Below are 22,590 nucleotides of genomic sequence, written 5' to 3'. Positions count from 1 at the left end.
CGGTGTATTAGCGGCCGGCTGCAGCAACACAAACACGTAGAGAACTGGGACAACAGAGACTCTTACCAGGAGGACTTTAAATTGGATACGCGCTACCGTGAGTACGCAGCTGTGGCTTCCAAACATTTGTTCGCTTGCCCGTACGTGCGTGCCGCTATGTGCATGTCACGTACGTAACTTTGGGGAAATATACTGTATGTGCTGTATGAACTTTGCGGAAGTGAACGGTACTTTGGGCTGTGGGATTGAGTGTGTTGTGCGGGTGTTTGATTTGTATTGGCGGGTTATATGGACGGGAGGCGGGAGGTGTTTGTTATGCGGATTCATTTGTAGCATATTAAATATAAGCCTGGCTGTGTTGTGGCTAATAGAGTATATACTGTATATGTCTTGTGTTTATTTACTGTTTTAATCATTCCCAGCTGAATATCAGGTCCCACCCGCCTCTCACAGCATCTTCCCTATCTGAATCGCTTCCACTGCCCTCTAATCTTTCACTCTCACTTTCCTCATCCACGAATCTTTCATCCTCGCTCAAATTAATGGGGTAATCGTCGCTTTCTCGGTCCGAATCGCTCTCGCTGCTGGTGGCCATGATTGTAAACAATGTGCAGATGTGAGGAGCTCCACAACCTGTGACGTCACGCTACTTCCGGTACAGGCAAGGCTTTTTTATCAGCGACCAAAAGTTGCGAACTTTATCGTCGATGTTCTCTACTAAATCCTTTCAGCAAAAATATGGCAATATCGCGAAATGATCAAGTATGACACATAGAATGGACCTGCTATCCCCGTTTAAATAAGAAAAACTCATTTCAGTAGGCTTTTAATTTCCCATGCAATTGGTTTAGTACCAGACATGCATACCATTGAGTGTAATTAAAAAAAGTTTAAAAAAACATTTGACAAGAAACAATCGTAAATAAAACAAAAACATTGTAGGCCCCATTGAGCCTGGAGCAGTCCTGCTCTCAACCTGAAGCGTGACAATTAGCTGAGAGACAACTCATATCCTGAAATACTTGTGAGCTTGTTGCTGAATGGTGTAAATAAATAGAAAAATTGGGCTCAAACGTTTTCATGTCTGCATCAGAGGCGATTGCTCTAAGACTGCAAGGGAAGCTCAGCTTCCCCTAAAATGTCAAAAAATAAGTGATTAAATATATAGTGTTGTGTGTACATGTTATTGACTAAATATGCGCTACAACACACTCTTTTGTTCAGAATCAGCTTCCTATCACTGCTAATGCCACGGCTTTTCTCTCTCTCATTCCTGCAGCTTCACGATGCTTTAAACCAGGGGTGTACAAACTTTTTCCACTGAGGGCCGCATTCTGAAAAATCAAAGCAAGCGGGGGCCATTTTGATATTTTTTATTTTAAAAACCAATACAATATATGTATAAAAAATATACATTTAAGCCTCCACTCAGGCTTGATCCCGGTGACCCCAAAGGGTTTTGGTAAAAAAAAATATTAAAAATGTGTCATTATTCAGTATTATTATTTTTTATTATTATTCAAGTTTTAAATCTCTAGATCAACATTAGGTCTATCTGTCAATATAACGGTTTTAAAGATTGAAGTTGTAAGCGCTCTTGTTGTCAAAGAAAACCCATTTTTTTAATGGAAAAAATACAAAATATGCAATATTTTCACACAATAAAATTTTTAAGTGGAATATTTGAGATTATATAATAATTGGAGCCTTAAAAAGGTGACAACATTGATTTTAATTCATTATTATTTTTTGAGCAATGACACTTAAAAACAAATCACACTAAAATTATTGGGGATCCAAATAATTATAGTGTTTTTTTTACTGTTTACTTTTAACACAATAATCTCGGGATCAACTTCAGATCTATCCGTCAATTATACGTTTTATTGTTGTTTATGTTTTTCGTTTGTTCGTTTTAGGCCCTTCTTTATAAAAAACAGCTCAGTTTTTTATATGGCAAACACAAAATCTGCAACATTTTCCCCCAAAATATCTCAGATGTGACGTAATTGGAGCTTTGAATAGGTCAATAATTCATAATGACATTGAAGAAAGAAACAGCCTGCATGGCAGCTTTGTGTTATTAGAGTATACATTGCGACATTTTCTCGTTACATTTCACCTGTTTGCTCTTTTATACCACTTATCATGTTTTTAATTGTTTTCAATCGTATTTTTAAAATGTGCCGTGGGGCCACAAATGGCCCCCGGGCCGCACTTTGGACACCCCTGCTTTAAACAGTGTAGACGCTGGCCGTACACAGAGTTCAGTGGGGAAGCGAAACGAGACGAGTCATTGGATAAATGCTGGGCTTTGTCCCGTCCATCGGACGCTCAGCGTCTATGGGGCAGTGGGCTGGCCTCGGCCGGCCCGGACACTCAACTTCTGCATGATGATTGGATGATCTGTCTAAGGCTGATTCCCTTTTTGATTGACAGCGAAATGAGAGAATCAGCGATCTTGTGTTGTAAACGTCTGTGGGAGCATTTTTCAGTATTAATTCTGTTCTTCTGAGTTCTACCGGAGACTTTCCTGATCCTCTTAGCGACATTTTCTTTGTTAAAAACGACTAGCGACAAATAGAGCTTCTTTTTCAGGTGTTTTTTTTATGTTTTTGGAGACTGACTTCTTTCACTCTGCAGTTTCTGTCCCTACCGAGCAGCGGGTGTTGCTGAGCCCCTCCACCGTCTCAAAGCACCCACAGGCGAACACACTTCGCGCTAGCCTCGCGCCAGTCCCAGCTAGCGAGCTAGCTAGGTAGCAAGCTGCACTTAATGGCAGATTTTATTCAAGTTTATTCACAATACCATATTACAATTACAACAGTAGTGAATATCCATTTAAGGATGGTGGTAAGTGAAAGGGTCCCCCAGATAAGCTAGAAGAAGCTTTTAGCAGGGGGTCCAGAGGTCAGTATATGCATGGAATGCTGAAACATGGTGGCAAGCACAAAAACGCTATATGATGAACACAAAATAGGAGCACTAAAGCAAGCATACACATACATACATACATTCATTCGACCACGCACAACCCAACAGTAGTCTATACATTCATGTTAATGCACATGAGGCATTAGAGATAGGTGGTTAATAGGTATGATTTCAGTTTCTTTTTGAAGTTGGAGAATGAATACAGCATCCTGAGGCTTTCATAAAGCCGGTTCCAGATCTTTGGTCCCCTGCATACAACACTTCGAGCAGTACAAGCCAGTAGACGATGTTTACCTGATATCAGTGTTGTGGGCATGCTGGGGACGATAGATAGGAACCAAGCTACAGAGCCTGAGATTCAGCCTGTGGATGACTTGATAGGTTAGACAAGCATTGTGATAAATATTGAACTCTGTCAGTCTTAAGAAATGATAATTATGGAATAGATGTCGAGTGGGGGCATTAAACTTGGACCATGACAGGGCTCCTATGATTTTCTTTTGCATGTATTCTAATTTGTGAAGGTAGCTAGAAGGTGTTACACCAGATGACATTACAGTAGTTTAGATGTGGTTCAAAGAGAGTTGTGTATAGAGTAAGTAGAGCATAAAGAGGAAGATAATGACGAAGGTAAAAGAACAGGCCGACATATTTGGATAATTTGTTTAACAGATGGCTAATGTGACATTTTAAATTGAGGTATTCGTCAATGATGACCCCCAGGAATTTTGTGGAGTTCACTTTCTGTATACTATTGTCATTAGATAGATAGATAGATAGTACTTTATTAATTCCTCCAGGAGATTAGTGGCGAAGATTGGAGCTACATCTGCAGGTGTAGAGAGGAGCTTCTCCTGTTTAAAGCGGCTCAAGTCTTACACCTGCAACACCATGGCCCAAGGCCGTTTAAAGGCCTACTGAAACCCACTACTACCGACCACGCAGTCTGATAGTTTATATATCAATGATGAAATCTTAACATTGCAACACATGCCAATACGGCCGGGTTAACTTATAAAGTGCAATTTTAAATTTCCCGCCACACTTCCGGTTGAAAACGTCTAGATATGATGACGTATGCGCGTGACGTCAATGGTTGATACGGAAGTATTCGGACCCATTGAATCCAATACAAAAAAGCCCTGTTTTCATCTCAAAATTCCACAGTATTCTGGACATCTGTGTTGGTTAACTTTAACTTAATTTGTTTAATGAACAATGGAGACTGCAAAGAAGAAAGCTGTAGGTGCGATCGGTGTATTAGCGGTGAACTACAGCAACACAACCAGGAGGAGTTTGAGTTGGATAGCAGACGCGCTACCGTGAGTACAGCTTTGGCTTCCAAACATTTGATCGCTTGCCCGTACGTGCGTGTCGCTATGTGCATGTCACGTACGTAACTTTGGGGAAATATATGTTTCTTGCCGACTCTGATGGCGGCCGGGGTGTCGTCGAAAGCTACAACGCCCGCCGCCGTCCCGTAGCTAAGTTAGCTTCAATGGCGTCGTTAGCAACAGCATTGTTAAGCTTCGCCAAGCTGGAAATTATTAACCGTGTATTTACATGTCCATGGTTTAATAGTATTGTTGATCTTCTGTCTATCCTTCCAGTCAGGGGTTTATTTATTTTGTTTCTATCTGCATTTGAGCCAGATGCTATCACGTTAGCTCAGTAGCTAAAGAGCTTCGCCGATGTATTGTCGTGGGGATAAAAGTCACTGTGAATGTCCATTTCGCGTTCTCGACATTTTCAAGAGGATATAGTATCCGAGGTGGTTAAAATACAAATCCGTGATCCACAATAGAAAAAGGAGAGAGTGTGGAATCCAATGAACCCTTGTACCTAAGTTACGGTCAGAGCGAAAAAAGATACGTCCTGCACTGCACGCTAGTCCTTCACTTTCACGTTCCTCATCCACAAATCTTTCATCCTCGCTCAAATTAATGGGGTAATCGTCGCTTTCTCGGTCCGAATCTCTCTCGCTGCATTGTAAACAATAGGGAAATGTGAGGAGTCCTTCCTCCTGTGACGTCACGCTACTTCCGGTATAGGCAAGGCTTTTTTTTATCAGCGACCAAAAGTTGCGAACTTTATCGTCGTTGTTCTCTACTAAATCATTTCAGCAAAAATATGGCAATATCGCGAAATGATCAAGTATGACACATAGAATGGATCTGCTATCCCCGTTTAAATAAATAAAAAAATCATTTCAGTAGGCCTTTAAACAGCCTAGCTCTGCTGGCCATTGAGAGGACACTTGTCAAATCCCTGGAAAAGACGCCTTCTTGGTACGGCAGGGTCACAGATCACTTTCTTAAAAAGGAACGGAGGGTAGAATTTACGTGTAAATAAACCAACACATTTTATGATATAGGCCGAAATTGAGCTTCCCCTCCTTGAGAGACCAGCGTCCGCCACTGGTCTGCATGTACTGGTGTGCATGTTTCATCCATTGATCTTTTTTATGTGTTTCCTTACCAGTCACGATGACATGGTCAAGACCACCTCCTAACCTTTTCACACAGAGGCCAGCGCTGTTTGTCCATGTTGCTGTAGTGCAGTTTATTCTTTCCCCCCTGCCCTTGACCAGTCTCTTAACACAAGGAGCAGGCAGATAAGCCAAGATTTACACACAATGCCAAAGCCATTAGTGTCTGACTTTTCCTCCTCTCTCCCGCTCTCTCTCAAGGGTTTGTTTCGTGTTATCAGATCCACCGGGGATGTGTATATGGCAGATTGAATGTCGGCGGCCATGGAAAGGGCTAAGATGCCTAACCTCCTATTCACACGCTGCTGCTAGCCTCATCAACAGAGGGGCCCCCTTTGTCCCTCAACAGCCTACCAGACGGACAGTACGAGATAATTGCGCTCGGACAATGCCCGTCTCCACTGTTTGTTGGACTATGTCCGGTCTCTTCGGGTTGAAACACTAGATGAGTGCGAGCCCCGGGAGGGGAGGATGCATGAAGGGCGACGACGGATTGTGTTTGTGCCCAATTTCTCTATCTGTATGAAAGGGAGCGATAAAAGCTTTTTGGAGCCGTACTGCATGTCAAGCTGTCAGCGTGCAGTTGAAGTCGCCGGATGCCAACTGGCAGTCGCCGCATTTGTGATGTCACCGGTTGGCTGATACACATTCTTGAGGAAATATGATTAGAAGCCACAAAACAGACAGCGGGCTCCTTGAACCCTCATAGACGCTTACCCATTTCCTCCCATGATGTCATTGCACACGTGCAGGTGCCATTGCCTGAAATAAATGTAGTTGCTTATGAATATTCCGGTCTTCGTGTTGAAATGTTGCAACTTGCCAGACACCTGCACGCATCTAATGAGACTGATGAATAGAGCTGTGTTTATCATTTCCATATTTGAGTAGATTCTTTTTGAGGTGGAAGTGTCTCTAATATTTTGTACTAGAAATGTCCGATAATGGCTTTTTTGCCGATATTCCGATATTGTCCGACTCTTAATTACCGATTCCGATATCAACCGATACCGATATATACAGTCGTGGAATTAACACATTATTATGCCTAATTTTGTTGTGATGCCCCGCTGGATGCATTAAACAATGTAACTTTACCATGAATTGATTAACGTGGACCCCGGACTTAAACAAGTTGAAAAACTTATTCGGGTGTTACCATTTAGTGCTCAATTGTACGGAATATGTACTGTACTGTGCAATCTACTAATACAAGTTTCAATCAATCAATCAAAAACAAAGTTTTCCAAAATAAGAGAACAACTTCAACTCCAGTTATGGAAAAAAATGCCAACATGGCACTGCCATATTTAATATTGAAGTCACAAAGTGCATTAGTTTTTTTAACATGCCTCAAAACAGCAGCTTGGAATTTGGGACATGCTCTCCCTGAGATAATCCTAATACCCACTACAACTATGGGAAATACTATACTTTGACTTTCACAAAGTGCATTATTTTTTATTTGTTTTAAACATGCCTCAAAACAACAGCTACAAAAACAATGAAGGCACACAGCTTCAGTCCAGAGTATACTAGAGCATACTTGCCAACCTTGAGACCTCCGAATTCGGGAAATTGGGGGCGGGGGGTTGAGGTGGGCGGGGTTAGGGGGGTGGGGTTTGGTGGTAGCGCATACTTGCCGACCCTCCCGTTTTTAGCGGGAGAATCCCGGTATTCAGCGCCTCTCCGACAACCTCCCGGCAGATATTTTCTCCCGACAAACTCCCGGTATTCAGCCGGAGCTGGAGGCCACGCCCCCTCCAGCTCAATGCGGACCTGAGACTGAGTGGGGACAGCCTGTTCTCACGTCCGCTTTCCCACAATATAAACAGCTTGCCTGCCCAATGACGTCATAACATCTAGGGCTTTTAGAGAGTAGAGTGCACAACTGCGCACACAACAAGGAGACGAAGCAGAAGAACGAGGAAATGACAGACATGGCGACGCCGTCGACGAGCAAGATGAAGAAATACGCTTGCAAGTTCCAAAATGAATGGAAACAAGAATTTCAGTTCATCCAGGACAGTTCGAAGGGGAAGGTGTATGTTGCCTGTAAATTTTGTAGAACAGACTTCTCCATTGAACACAGTGGCCGAAATGATATACTCATCATGAACGGACAAGTTAAACAGGACAATACTGCCATCTAATGGATAGCCACCGGAACACTGAAATTCAAGTATTTCTTTTATTTATATGTAAATAAAATAAATATATATATATATATATATATATATATATATATATATATATATATATATATATATATATATATATATATATATATAGCTAGAATTCACTGAAAGTCAAGTATTTCATACATATATATATATATATATATATGTAAATATATATATATATATGTAAATATATATATATATATATATATATATATATATATATATATATATATATATGAAATATAAAAATAAAAATAAAATAAAAAAATAAATAAATAAAAAAAAATATATATATATATATATATATATATATATATATATATATATATATATATATATATATATATATATATATATATATATATATATATATATATATATATATATATATATGAAATATATATGAAATATATATGAAATACTCGAGTTGGTGAATTCTAGCTGTAAATAACCACGCCCCCTGCCCCCAACCACCCCCACCCACCCCACCCCCGACCAAGCACAATTTTACCTGTAGACATACATTTTAGGTCCAGAACTTAGAAATATGTGCCAACGTTGTCAGCTGAGGCCTCTAGTTGCTGATTCAGCATGCATCAATCAGTAAAAATATACCTTACTTATCATAAAGTGCTCAAAGTAATAAGATCATTATCATTCAAATTAAAGCTGTTTGCAATCTTTACGCGGATGCCTAGAGGGTGCTAACGTCAGCACGTAATGACATAATTAAGCCAGTGCGTAACACGTGCATGCACATTTCATTTGATATGATTAGCAATTGTTAAAAATATATAGTATGTTCTGGTAAACCACTAATGGTAACATAAGCTAGTCGGTAGCCAGTAGTCTTTTTTGTTTTGAAAAATGAAACCGTTGCATACAGAGTCTGTGGTGAGCAGAAAAGGTCACAGAATTTGCTCTACACATTTAGTTTTAGGAGAATAGGAGAGGCTTCAACCATATTATGGTCTCTGAGGGGAGGCTTACTGTGCTATACTCTGAAAACACCCCGTCTAAAGCACAAGTACGTGTTCTGGCAGGCAAATGTAGATACTTGTTTAAAAGCAGTATGTTATAAAATATGTTTGCATTGGTAGTTTAGCTACATACCTTTTAATAAGTACATACAGTCGTGGTCAAAAGTTTACATACACTTGTAAAGAACATAATGTCATGGCTGTCTTGAGTTTCCAAACATTTCTGCAACTCTTATTTTTTTGTGATAGAGTGATTGGAGCACATACTTGTTGGTCACAAACAACATTCATGAAGTTTGGTTCTTTTATGAATTTATTATGGGTCTACTGAAAATGTGACCAAATCTGCTGTGTCAAAAGTATACATACAGCAATGTTAATATTTGGTTACATGTCCCTTGGCAATTTTCACTGCAAAAAGTCACTTTTGGTAGCCATCCACAAGCTTCTGCTTCAATTTTTGACCACTCCTCTTGACAGAATTGGTGCAGTTCAGCTAAATGTGTTGGTTTTATGACATGGACTTGTTTCTTCAGCATTGTCCACACGTTTAAGTCAGGACTTTGGGAAGGCCATTCTAAAACCTTAATTCTAGCCTGATTTAGCCATTCCTTTACCACTTTTGACGTGTGTTTGGGGTCATTGTCCTGTTGGAACACCCAACTGCACCAAGACCCAACCTCCGGGCTGATAATTTTAGGTTGTCCTGAAGAATTTGGAGGTAATCCTCCTTTTTCATTGTCCCATTTACTCTCTGTAAAGCACCAGTTCCATTGGCAGCGAAACAGGCCCAGAGCATACTACTACCACCACCATGCTTGACGGTAGGATTGGTGTTCCTGGGATTAAAGGCCTCACCTTTTCCTCCTCCAAACATATTGCTGCGTATTATGGCCATACAGTTCAATTTTTGTTTCATCTGACCACAGAACTTTCCTCCAGAAGGTTTTATCTTTGCCCATGTGATGTCATTAGGTCATTAGGACTTTTGACCGCGACTGTACATGAAAACAGATCATCTAATTCTGGTAAATTGTCGATGTAAGGGTTTATCGTTTTGGTCAATGAATGCAAATGTCAACAGGATTACATTCAAGTGCAGTTGTTTCCTAACTTTGCTCCAGTGTTTGTATTTAACACTCCATATTTTTTTTCCTGCTTATGTTACGGCAGTATAGCAGGTAATGGCCATTTTCAAGAGAATGTTAAATTACCTCTCACTTGTTTTGACGTTTGGCTCATTTGTCTGCGGGTACCACCCATAAATAATGCAAAGTATAAATAATGCAAACAGCAAATATTGAGTCTGCTTGAGCGGCGGCATGCTTCGTAAACACAATATTAACACACTCGCGTTGTTTAAAACGAGGTGTTGTGCCTTAATGAAAGTGTCTTACGAAAGGCATTATGTTGTTTGTGTGGCCACCGTAGACCCGAAGCAAATAGATTTGTATTTATTGTTCATATCGTTCTCTGCATAATGTGTTGGTTTGGCGATGAAGGTGGTCCACAGTTATGTCTCTTCACACCCTTTTCCTCTCCTTTCTCCTGCCCTCATCTCTTCAAATCTTCCCCTCCAGAGGTTGTTGTGGTTTTGACAGGCAGAGAGCTCACAGTTGTAACCTCCCTGCCACATGTGCCAGGCGAGAGGCGAACTGGAGGGGTTTGGCTATAGATTGAATAGCTCCCAAAGATGTCATATTGAGACAGCCTTCCCCGAGCCCCTTAAATTATATTCCTGCCTGCAACCCTCCACCAATCAAGTCGCCCGGAGTTGCCATGCGGTTGGCCACTCCGCTCGCTCCGAATTGCCCCTCCAACTTGTGTTTTTTTTTGTTTTGTTTTTTTTTCCTCCTCCTTTTCCTTCTTCCCTGGGGTGTGTCCTTCAGTGGAATTATTCCTTCGCCACTTGTCATGCGAGCCAACCACTGTGAGGCAGACCGGCAGATGGGAGGTCTGATTGGCTGTCTGCTCCTGTTTATTTCCTTGTTGTTGCGATGTCTGATGAGATGAAACATTGTTCTGCAGGATTGTCATGTACTCACCACGGGTTTCGTGAGCATTTAGGTTCGTTAAGGAGTCGTCAAAAGGTGGGAAAAGATTGCACATCATTTGAACGAGTCAGCTACGTGAACCAGTGCACTAACGATGGCCTCCTTGTAAACCTTTAGAAGAAAAAACTCAACAAAAAACACATTTTGGAAATCATGGACAATGTCAAACCTTAGGTCAGGAGTGTCCAAACTTTTTCCACCGAGGGCCGCACACGAAAAAATTAAAGCATGTGGGGGCCATTTTGATATTTTTCATTTTCAAACCATAACAAAATATATGGATTTTTTAAATATATTTTACCTTTAGGGGTCCCGGGGACCATAAAGGGTCTCAGTCATTAAAATGTTAAAAATAAGTCAGATTATTTATTTTTTTTAATTATTTAACGCTTACAGTAAATCTCTATATCAACTTCAAGTTGATATAAAGTAATAAAAATAAAAATAAATGTTTTATGGCTTTTCTGTCAAAAACAACTTAGTTTTTTTATAGTAAAACTGAAATATGCAGTATTTAGTAATTAGAGCCCTAAAGATCAATAATGCAGGACACCATTGATTTTAATTATTTCATATTTTTGAGTAATCAAAGTGAAAAGATAAATAAAAAATCACTAAATATACCGCAATTTCCGGACTATAAGCCGCACCAGCTAAATTTAGGGGAAAATACAGATTGCTCCATATATAAGCCGCACCCGACTATAAGCCGCAGGGTTTTGATGTGTAATTACCGTAGTATATAGGGGTTCCTGCTACCACGGAGGGGATTGTCGGGACAGAGATGACTGTTTGGGAACGCAAAGCGTCCCATTTATTAACAATAAATCTTTCAATCATTCAATCAAACTTTCACATCTTTGACATGGCGAACAGCATTCGTGCAGAGTACAAATAATACAACGGTGCAAAGTAATACAAAGTGCTCGCCTGTATGTTATCAAAATAACCAGCCTACAGGTATATGAAAAGTCAGTCTTTAATCATTGTGTCATCGTCTTCCTCCTGCGTACTAAAACCACCGAAATCCTCTTCGTCGGTGTCGGAGAAGAACAGGCCGTAAATAAGCCGCGCCCTTGTATAAGCCGCAGGGACCAGAACGAGGGGAAAAAGTAGCGGCTTATAGTCCGGAAATTACGGTATTTGGGATCCAAAAGGTGCCCCACTCATAAAGTGATACATTTTTATTAGGTTTTTCTTTTACTTTCAACACTTAAGTTACAAGATCAACTTCAGATATATCTGTCGATTTTATGCTGGAACTATTATTTTGTTTGTTTTATGCGCTTTTGTCAAAGAAAATGTTGATGTTTTTATATGGCTACTACACAATATATGCAATATTTACCACATAAAACATTTTAAAGTGAAATATTTGAAGTAATTGGAGCCCTGAAAATAATTCATTATAACATGGATTTTTTGTCATTATTTTTGTTTTGTTTTTGAGCAATGGCAAAAAAAGAAAAATAAAGAAAGACAAAAGAAAAAAAAAACAGCCTGCATGGCAGCTTTTGTGTCAACATTGCAACTTTTTCTCATTAGATTTCACCTCATTCCAATTTTTTTAATGTTCTTTTTTATTTTTACAATAGTATTTCCAGAATGTGTGGCGGGCCGGTAAACAATTAGCTGCGGGCCGCAAATGGCCCCCGGGCCGCACTTTGGACACCCCTGCCTTAGGTAGATTTGTACATGTCAGACACAATGTTTAGTGTTTTAACTTTTGTAACATATTGTAGTAGGTAGTGTTGTACGGATACCAATAGTTTGGTACCGGTATCAAAATTATTTTGGGACTTTTCAATATTTTTCTAAATAAAGGGGACCACAAAAAAATTGCATTATTGGCTTTATTTTAACAAAAAATCTTAGGGTACATTAAACATATGTTTCTTATTGCAAGTTTGTCCTTAAATAAAATAGTGAACATACAAGACAACTTGTCTTTTATTAGTAAGTAAGCAAACAAAGGCTCCTAATTTAGTCTGCTGACATATGCAGTAACATATTGTGTCATTTTCCATTCTATTATTTTGTCAAAATTATTAAGGACAAGTGGTAGAAAATTAATTATTAATCTACTTGTTCATTTACTGTTAATATCTGCTTACTTTCTCTTTTAACATGTTCTATCTACACTTGTATTCAAATGTAATAGTCATTTATTATTCTGTTATTTGGATGCTTTACATTAGTTTTAGATGATACCACAAATTTTGGCATCAATCCGATACCAAGTCGTTACAGGATCATACATTGGTCATATTCAAAATCCTCATGTGTCCAGGGACATATTTCCTGAGTTTATAAACAAAATATACATTTTAAAAAAACGAAAGAAGATGTTGTGATGCCAACAAATATTGACGTAATCATAGTAGTATCGACTAGATACGCTATTGTACTTGGTATCATCGCAGTGGATGTTATGTGTAGATCCAACCTCGGCGTTTGTTTACATTTTGACGCTACGATGTGTAGTGAAGCATGTTTAGCTATTCCTCATCCTGCAGGGATGATACTTGTAAGAAACTTACTTTATGTGTCGCCATGGAGACAAGGATTAGTGATTTAGAAGTAGCTACAACACAGCAGACTGCGGCTGGACTTTAGCCGCTAGCTAGCTAGCCATGTCTTAAAGCCCCTCTTCCTGAGGGCGTTTCAGGGTTATAACTTCACCTTTATCTTCAGTTTTTAAGCCTAAATGCGTCCATTCTCCCTTTTCCGTCTACACACTGTGTCTGCTTGTAAGTACTCTGTGATTGTGCACTGCCGAACATGCTCGTCTGCTTGTAAACCAGCAATGACACGACGTGACGACGACAGGGGTGCGGGGGGGGGGGGGGGGGGGGGGGGGGGGGGGGGTGGCGGACAGGTACTTTTCAGAGGCGGTATAGTACCGAATATAATTCATTAGTATCGCGGTACTATACTAATACCGGTATACTGTACAACCCTAGTAGTAGGTCGTGTAAAGAATAACAATCTTTGTTTGGTATCTAGCAAGAGACAAGGGGACTGTCTGGAATAATAATCTATTATCGTGAAGAAATGGAGTCAACATGGCCATGCACTGTTGATTCAATCTAAACTGATTTGCTGCATAGAGTTATGGTTTTATTTTACTTCGAACATGCATACAGTTACAATATGGTTCATTTCATATACTTAATTTGTAACACAAACAAAATAAATGAATGAATACATAAATAATAGCAAGACAGTTTTGGGGAGAGCTCCACTACTGCGTGACTTATTTTGCTCAACAGTACAAACAGGAGTTCAGACCACAACAAAATAAATTCTCACATTCCATTAAAAATAAATATTTGAAAAGCAACAATTAACTATAATCTTATATTTGTATACAATAAAATACATCTGAAAAAGATGTGTTGTGTAATATTTGGGGTCTATGCCAATGAGGTGGCGCAAACTGAGTTTGTTTCCCTGGCACTCACACACACCAGTGACCTCCAGTGAGTAGTTGTTTGTTTTCCCTATAGTTTTTAAGGACGAGTCCCGGCACAAAGTGGCTTTGGCAAAAACATAAAAATCACGACATTCTTCCTTTCCTCCCTCATCCAGTCACTATTTTTCTATCAGCTTTGTTTTGCTTGCTCCAGGCGTCTCGGGTCAAAGGTCATATTGCTACACATTCTCATCTCTGCTGGTCACAGTTGTAATCTGATTTTCATTCCTGTCAGCGATCGATTTGTAGCGACTGCGCGGTCACGTCTGACACTGATTCTCAACTGTAGTATTTTGGACCCTACAGTACATGCCACACATACAGTACAACAAAAATCATGGTTTATTTTAACTATACTAAGTTAAATATTGTTATTATATATATATATATATATATATATATATATATCAATGCAATCATTAAATCACTTAAACAAACCCGTTGGACCATCTGAGAAAACATTGCGGCATGGATCATGTGACCGCTCTGTATGACTTGATTTGGCCTGAAGGTGAGTTATGTGAGCTGAAGGATGAAAGGAACAAACTGAGGTTTTTATTGTGTAGGCCTGGACGAGGGGGATATTATATGTATGTATGTATGTATGTATGTATGTATGTATGTATGTATATGTATGTATGTCTGTATGTATATATGCATGTATGTTTATATGTATGTATGTATGTATGTATGTATATGTACACTACCGTTCAAAAGTTTGGGGTCACCCAAACAATTTTGTGGAATAGCCTTCATTTCTAAGAACAAGAATAGACTGTCGAGTTTCAGATGAAAGTTCTCTTTTTCTGGCCTTTTTCAGCGTTTAAGTGACCCCACAAATGTGATGCTCCAGAAACTCAATCTGCTCAAAGGAAAGTCAGTTTTGTAGCTTCTGTAACGAGCTAAACTGTTTTCAGATGTGTGAACATGATTGCACAAGGGTTTTCAAATCATCAATTAGCCTTCTGAGCCAATGAGCAAACACATTGTACCATTAGAACACTGGAGTGATAGTTGCTGGAAATGGGCCTCTATACACCTATGTAGATATTGCACCAAAAACCAGACATTTGCAGCTAGAATAGTCATTTACCACATTAGCAATGTATAGAGTGTATTTCTTTAAAGTTAAGACTAGTTTAAAGTTATCTTCATTGAAAAGTACAGTGCTTTTCCTTCAAAAATAAGGACATTTCAATGTGACCCCAAACTTTTGAACGGTAGTGTATATATATATATATATATATATATATATATATATATATATATATATATATATATATATATATATATACATACAGAGTATATATGTATTTAAACAGTATATGGCAATCTCTCACGAAATTGATTAATGAGGTACAGCTTCATGTGGAAAGTTGAAGGAGGTTGGCTTGCGTCACTGAGGAACAGGTGGTGGACACACACACGCACACGCACACTCAGGCATAAACACGTATACCTCAGGTGGTGGACGGAGCTCTCATGCTGAGCGGATTTGTATCAAAGCCTAGACATAAAACTGAGTTGGCAGTCTGGGACTCATACTGCTCCAAGTCTGCTGTGTGTGTGTGTGTGTGTGTGTGTGTGTGTGTGTGCGTGCATGCTTGTGTGCAAGTGTGTGTGTTTGTTTAAGCATGCTAAAAAATGATGTATGCAAGGAAGTCATCTTTTTTTTCACTTAGTGGTCTTTCTGCAAGTTTTTTTTTTTTTTACTCAGATTTGTTCTTCTGCTTTTTAAATCAACTTTTTTTCTTTTGCGCAAAATCCATTCATTCAGTCTCCTAAATATCAGCTAGAAAGGCGCTGAAAGCTGGTTGGACTGCAGAGTTTTTTTTTTTGGCATGTGTCAGTTATTACGGTGCGTATTGTCACCCCGCGCAATTAGGACGGGTGAAAATCTTAAGGTCCAAGCCCGCATTCTGATGCTTGTCATGTATGCGGTCTGCATGCATCACAGCGGGCTGATTGCGAGGCACGCAAACATGCTCACATGTCAGCGCCATGCCTATTATGATGGTTTATGGCAGTGGAAATTAACATTCTCTATGGTTTTTTTTTGTTTTTGTCTCTTACGGGGGTGGGAATGATACGGACCATAAATCCACTTGATCTGCGTGAAGTGTCGTGGCGTATTACGCATCCTTTTACTGTGGCTTTGGTCTCGTCGTGACCGCCCTACCACATATTCTCCATCCAGTTGGTGTTCAAATTTCATCCGACCCCGGTGAGCCCTCACCCCACTGTGTGCTGCCCATCTAGGGTCCACGCTGAGTGTGTAATGAGCATAGCCACAGCAAGATTAAGGCACATATTATACGGCGTTGGCAGATTTGTCAGAGCGTTACAGTGCACTCAGGGGCCGAATGACCGGCGGCATCCCTGCTGTTAGTCCCCTGTCGTTTGTCATAGCCTTTTACCCAACACTGCTAATGTGTTTCCAGGCAAACACGTACCGCCCATCGGGAAGTTATTTTTCTTACAGGACATGAGAGCTGGTGGTTAAAAAGAAAACATGGAGTAGCGATAGAAAAGGCTTTAGTTAAAAGAGAAAGGGCAGTGTTGGATATGTGATGTGTTTTGTAGCCCCCTCCTGTTCTGCACAATACAGTAGAAGGGCGGCGGGGCCCTGATCATAAAGCGATGGGGGAAAAGGAATCAAAGACTGCGAGGATAGAGAAGGCCAAATAGGGAAAGAAGGGTAAACAGAGGGGGAAAAAAAAAAAGGGTCCGAAAGACTTTCTTGTCTGTTGAAGGCAGTAGATCAGAGAAAAAAACATTGGGACAGATGGAGAGGAAGAAAGTAGAGTGCAAGGACTGTTATCATCTGGAATCTATAGAGAATTGACGGGCAGAAGAGGAAGATATAGTCCCATTCATCACACACTGTCTCATAAAAAAAAAAAAAAAAAAAACTCAGCTGCTGTTGCTTCTTTTCGGCTCTGCATTCTTCATCACGTCTCTCCAAATACTTCACCAGCTGACCAAATAAGTCTTTTTAAGTAGGTAGGCTCTAATATTCATTCTGTGGGAAAGAGAAGCCCGATCAAAGCAAAGCATCTTACTAGCAAATTAGTTTCATCATTGTCATCATCATCATCATTTCGTTTTATTCCTTTCATGAAATTGCATATACAGGACTGTCTCAGAAAATTTGAATATTGTGATAAAGTTCTTTATTTTCTGTAATGCAATTAAAAAAACTAAAATGTCATTCATTCTGGATTTATGACTGATTATGGCATACAGCTTAAGAAAACTCAAAAATCCTATCTCAAAAAATTTGAATATTTCCTCAGACCAAGTAAAAAAAAAGATTTATAACAGCAAAACAAAATCAAACATTTGAAAATGTCAATTAATGCACTCAGTACTTGGTTGGGAATCCTTTTGCACGGATTACTGCATCAATGCGGCGTGGCATGGAGGCAATCAGCCTGTGGCATTGCTGAGGTGTTATGGATGCTTCAATAGCGAGCGGCCTTTAGTTCATTTGCATTATTGGGTCTGGTGTCTTTCAGCTTTTTCTTCACAATACCCCACAAATTCTCTATGGGGTTCAGGTCAGGGGAGTTGGCAGGCCAATCGAGGACAGTAATGCCATGGTCAGTACACCAGTTACTGGTGGTTTTGGCACTGTGGGCAGGTGCCAGATCATGCTGGAAAATGAAATCATCATCTCCATAGAGCTTTTCAACAGATGGAAGCATGTAGGATCAGTTTTGTATATTCTATATAACGTGATTTACGATATGTTCACATGGATGACAATGTTGGAAAAAAGGTCATTGTTCACACTGATTGTCAACCTGATTAAAAATGGTGTAATGTGCACGACAGGCCAGTAGTTGCCGATACCGCTAAACATGTGGGCGTGCTATATATATTGGGATATCTGAATGATGACTAGGTATTACAGCTCTTCGAGAATAATAATACTGGATTAGATTTATATAGCGCTTTTCTATCAACTAGGTACTGTTGCGCCGACCAGTCTTCCTCTCAGGGAATACAACACACTGGTCAATCCCAAATTCTTTCAGATGACATATATGTTGAGTAAGAAGGACCATCGAAACAGAATAGCAATATTACCAAGTTTTACTTAAGCTTTAGGAGACCAGCCCTTACAATGAGGTAATAGCAGCATCAAGAAGCGGTCTAAAAAAGAAACGGAAAGAGTCAGCTTGTTTCGTACGAAACCAGCCCCTCCCGCTCAGAAATAAATACAGCCTTTTTGTTCTAAACTGATAAGGCCTCCTCCACAAAAAGGGAGTACAATATACTCCCGGTAGACATTCCAGCCTTCAAGGTGAAACACAGAGTCTACTAACAATCATAAGGTAAAAAAACAAAATGTACACATGGGAAAATATTAGCTGCTTTAAACATGATTATGGATAAAGAAAGAACATTTTAAAAATATATGCTTTAAAAATGGTGTAATGTGCACGCCAGGCCAGTATTTGCCGATACCGCTAAATGTGTGGGTGTGCTATATATATTGGGATATCTGAATGATGACTGGGTATTACAGCTCTTCTAGAATAATAATAATGGATTAGATTCATAGCGCTTTTCTATCTGCTCAAGCGTCCTCTGCGCACAGCAAATATATGCCGCGCACCAAATCAAATCCCATCTGAATTCTAAACAAAATAAACACATTTATTCTGTGTAATTTTGCAATGCAACTCTGAGTGACAGTGACAACAAGCGGCCCTAGGTGTTCGTCAACACCGTTCAATTGAACACTGTTCAATTATTGTAACGTCTATTGAAATGCTTCGAGGCCAGGAATTATATCGATCACTTTATTGAGCAAAACTGTTTATATTCGGCCATAACCACACCAAAAACATGAGTAAAACACTTCTATCTCGAAACACTAGTCTTTTTCTGCCGTACAAACCAGGCCAAAACCAACTTGTCATCTGTCACCAACACGCATACCACTAAACCACTGGTGCGTTTATGGCCACACAAAAAGTCGGACAACTCAAACACCACACAAAGTTACACTATGACTCCTCAGTCATACGTGTGCTTATTTTACTGTCATTTAATATTGATGTTAATTTATTTATATTAATCATGGAATGCTGTTACTAGAGAAAGTTACAGGAATGCACACTTCATCATATGCTTACATTTCATTGTGCAACATGAGGATGTTTAAGGGGAACTAAATGAATAAATGATTTCCAAAGCAGTGCTTTTGGTATAAAGTTAAGTTAGGTAAATGAAAGTGTTATTATTATCATTTATTATTATTATTATTATTATTATTATTATTATTATTATTTATCTTACAGTATATATCAAAAATAATATTGAGCACAATTTAATTGAAATATTGTCGATGTGGCCCTCCAGCAGTGCTCGTGTTGCTCATGCGGCCCCCGGTAAAAATTAATTGCCCACCCCTGCTATATAGTATAATACTTTGAAGAAAATCAACTGAAGCCCACCTGAGCTAGTGTTCTGGCAAAGAAGGCTGGGGAAAAAAGCAAAAAAACTTCCAAGTAAATTGCATCTATTACCCAGTAGTCTCCAAATATGGCCAATTCCAAATAAAGAAACAATTTTCAATTTGTTTTACTGAAGCACAGATTATGTTTCTAATAAACTACCAAACATGTGTCAGCCCTCAGTGGTAGATTTTTGAAGGCCAATTTATCAAATCCAATCTTTTTCCTCGATTCAACAAAATTTGTTTATCTATCAAGCTAATTGGATTTCCTTGTGCTCAGGATGCCATCTTTGAGATAAACTGCACTCATACTGTTTTCGTTCCCCCGTCTTTTCCTGCAGCTTCAGATCTTTTTGGATATTTATTAGGAATACCATTCCAACAAGCTGTTCATCTGTTTTCATGAATACTTAATGCCTGTACAGTATGTCACCAGAGTCAAACAATTGCTCTGAAAGACGCCCCCACTGTTATTACCACCATGCTTGTTTAGCTCTCAGCTTCTCATTAGGATTCTTTTCTCCCCCTTTCCTGCTCCCAGTGGAGGGAACAATTGGATTAGTAGGGTGTTTATATTGTATGTGCCTGAGCTCTATTCCAATTCTACACATATTTTCTCATGTGTGGTGGTTTTATTTGTTTTGTTCATACTGTTTACTACATCCTGGCAAGGTGTGACACTTTTATGCCATGATAAGAGCGCTTAGGGAAGAGGCAGGCGCTGCATTATGTAAATCAAGCGGGACAATTGCGTGATACTATATCCAGTAAGAGTGAGTGTTGTTAGATTCATTCTGCATTTAGCCTACACATTTTTGTTTGATAGCATCTTCTCTCTATTCTTGCACTTGTTGCTATTGGCGACTTAAGGTCTTGCCAGTGAGGCCTTGGCAGATACTGATCATCGGTCAAGAACAAGAGGGTCATAGATGGAAGTATAGCTCCAAAATCTACAGTCGTGGTCAAAAGTTTACATACACTTGTAAAGAACATAATGTCATGGCTGTCTTGAGTTTCCTATAATTTCTGTTTTTGTGATTGTCCGACATCATTTGTTGGTCACAAAAAACATTCATGAAGTTTTTTTTTTAAATGAATTTATTGTGGCGCGCACCTTAGAGGGAACGTTGGCTGTATGTATACTTTTGACTCAGCAGATTTGGTCACATTTTCAGTAGACCCATAATAAATTCATAAAACAACCAAACTTCATGAATGTTTTTTGTGACCAACAAGTATGTGCTCCAATCACTCTATTACAACAAAATAAGAGTTGTAGAAATGATTGGAAACTCAAGACAGCCATTGCATTATGTTCTTTACAAGTGTATGCAAACTTTTGACCACGAGTGTAAGTCCTTGGATACATGTGTTATTTTGCTGCACTAGACATGTTGGACTAGTTACCTGGACGACCTCGTGTCTTTGGTACAATGACGAAACAGCTCACGTCGCTGTCATCTGGCAGCCTGAGTCTGGTTTCAATAAAAGCGCTTGTTGTCAGTATGGATCGTCCACCTCCTCTCCAGCTTGTTCCTCATGCAAATAAAAATGCAATCTGCCAGTGATGGCGAACGCAGGCTTTTAGTCAACAACAGCCAGCGTATCATTTCGTCTCAACCTTGGTGATTGGTCCCAATCAGCCAATCAATGATTACCAGTAGAGACAAATACAAGCAACAATACTTGATTGTAAAAAAGAATAATTGCTCAATAGTGTGGAATTCATTGTTGAGTAGTCCTTGGGTGTCTCAAAAGGCACTGTTTGGCAACATTTGTGTGTTGCATTACAAATATTTGTATTTTATTTTACGGAATTTTTTTTCTGACAAAAGTAATGCACCAAAAACAAATGTTCCACAGCACATGATGATGGTTCTCACTATATTATAAATAGGTATGAATACCTTTCACATTTGAACCGATACGGTACCAATTCCCGATACCTGAGAATCGTACTCAACGGGACCAATTTTCGATACTTTTTGTGTGTCTTGATGAATGCTGATTGTATAATATTATATATATATTTTTTTATGGAACATTTACCAATTTGCTGATTATCATACTGTGCTGTCCAGTTTTTATATCTCGTTTTCCTATAGCATTTCTGAGGGCCATTTGCAAGTTTGCTTTAGTAGACTTTGCATGCAGTTACAATTCCAAGACAGTAGATGTCAGTAGTGTAAAGGCTTTGGTGAGTTGCCAAGCTCGGAAGTAGTCTTTGACATGTAGCTGAATGTCTGTCTAGTCTTCTGTTACGCCCTACAAAGTGATTATACTGTAAGTATTGTACTTATTACACACCAGCTGTCATGTCTTTTGGATCATGTTTTGTTTAGTTTAGTTATTGGACTCTTTAGTTTCTGTTTACGCTCCATTGTTTTTGTTTCCATGACTACCCATTAGTTTTCACCTGTCCTCAGGTCACGCACCTGTCTCACGCTTTGCACTTGCGCACCTGTCACTAATCATGTCACTGCTATTTAAGCCTGTCTGTTTCTGTTGATCGTCCTGGTAACATTATCCTTACTATCTCTGTTTACCTCTGTTACCTTTCATTCTAAGCCATAGTTCCATGCCATAGTTTTCATGCTGTTTCACGCCACAGTAAGTGTTGTTTTCGTTTCCATGTTCATAGTCTCTGCCTTTGTGCAAATTTTTGTTTCATTAGCCGAGTTTGTTCTCCGCCATTGTGCCCGCCTTTTGTTTGCTTCCTTTTTTGTAGTTTGTTAGTGTTTAAATAAATATGTACTTACCTTCACGCCTTGCCCGCGCCTACTTTCCTTTGCATTCCGGGAAAACACAACACCCCAAGATCCACGTATTGACACCAGCTGTTTGATTCTAACATGCATCTTAGTTGTAGTTTTTATTACTAAATTCGGAGGTGTTTAAATCGCCATGTAAAATAGTTAATGCATGTATATGGTAAAGCTAGTTTAAATTAGCATCATTAGCTTTTTAGAAAAGTGGGGCCTTACTTTACGTTTGGGCGTCTTCTAT

The 22,590-nt window shown here is 39.3% G+C and overlaps 1 protein-coding gene across 2 annotated transcripts in view; it reads left to right on the top strand.

Moving 5' to 3' along the window:
• Positions 1-22,590, top strand: part of fbxl17 (F-box and leucine-rich repeat protein 17) — a 665,460-nt gene that overhangs the window by 376,265 nt on the left and 266,605 nt on the right. Inside the window, exon 9 of one of the 2 annotated variants that reach the window (XM_062025477.1) lies at positions 5,624-6,145. The exons of the other annotated variant lie outside the window; for it this stretch is intronic. Within the exon in view, the coding sequence (XP_061881461.1) occupies positions 5,624-5,867 (244 nt within the window). The 3' untranslated portion in view covers positions 5,868-6,145. Of the gene's footprint in view, positions 1-5,623; positions 6,146-22,590 lie in introns of those variants that run through there. 2 annotated transcript variants of the gene reach the window in all.

Source organism: Entelurus aequoreus, linkage group LG17 (genome assembly GCF_033978785.1).
Source record: "Entelurus aequoreus isolate RoL-2023_Sb linkage group LG17, RoL_Eaeq_v1.1, whole genome shotgun sequence".
Taxonomy (NCBI): Eukaryota; Metazoa; Chordata; class Actinopteri; order Syngnathiformes; family Syngnathidae; genus Entelurus; species Entelurus aequoreus.
This window is presented reverse-complemented; position numbering and strand designations above follow the sequence as displayed.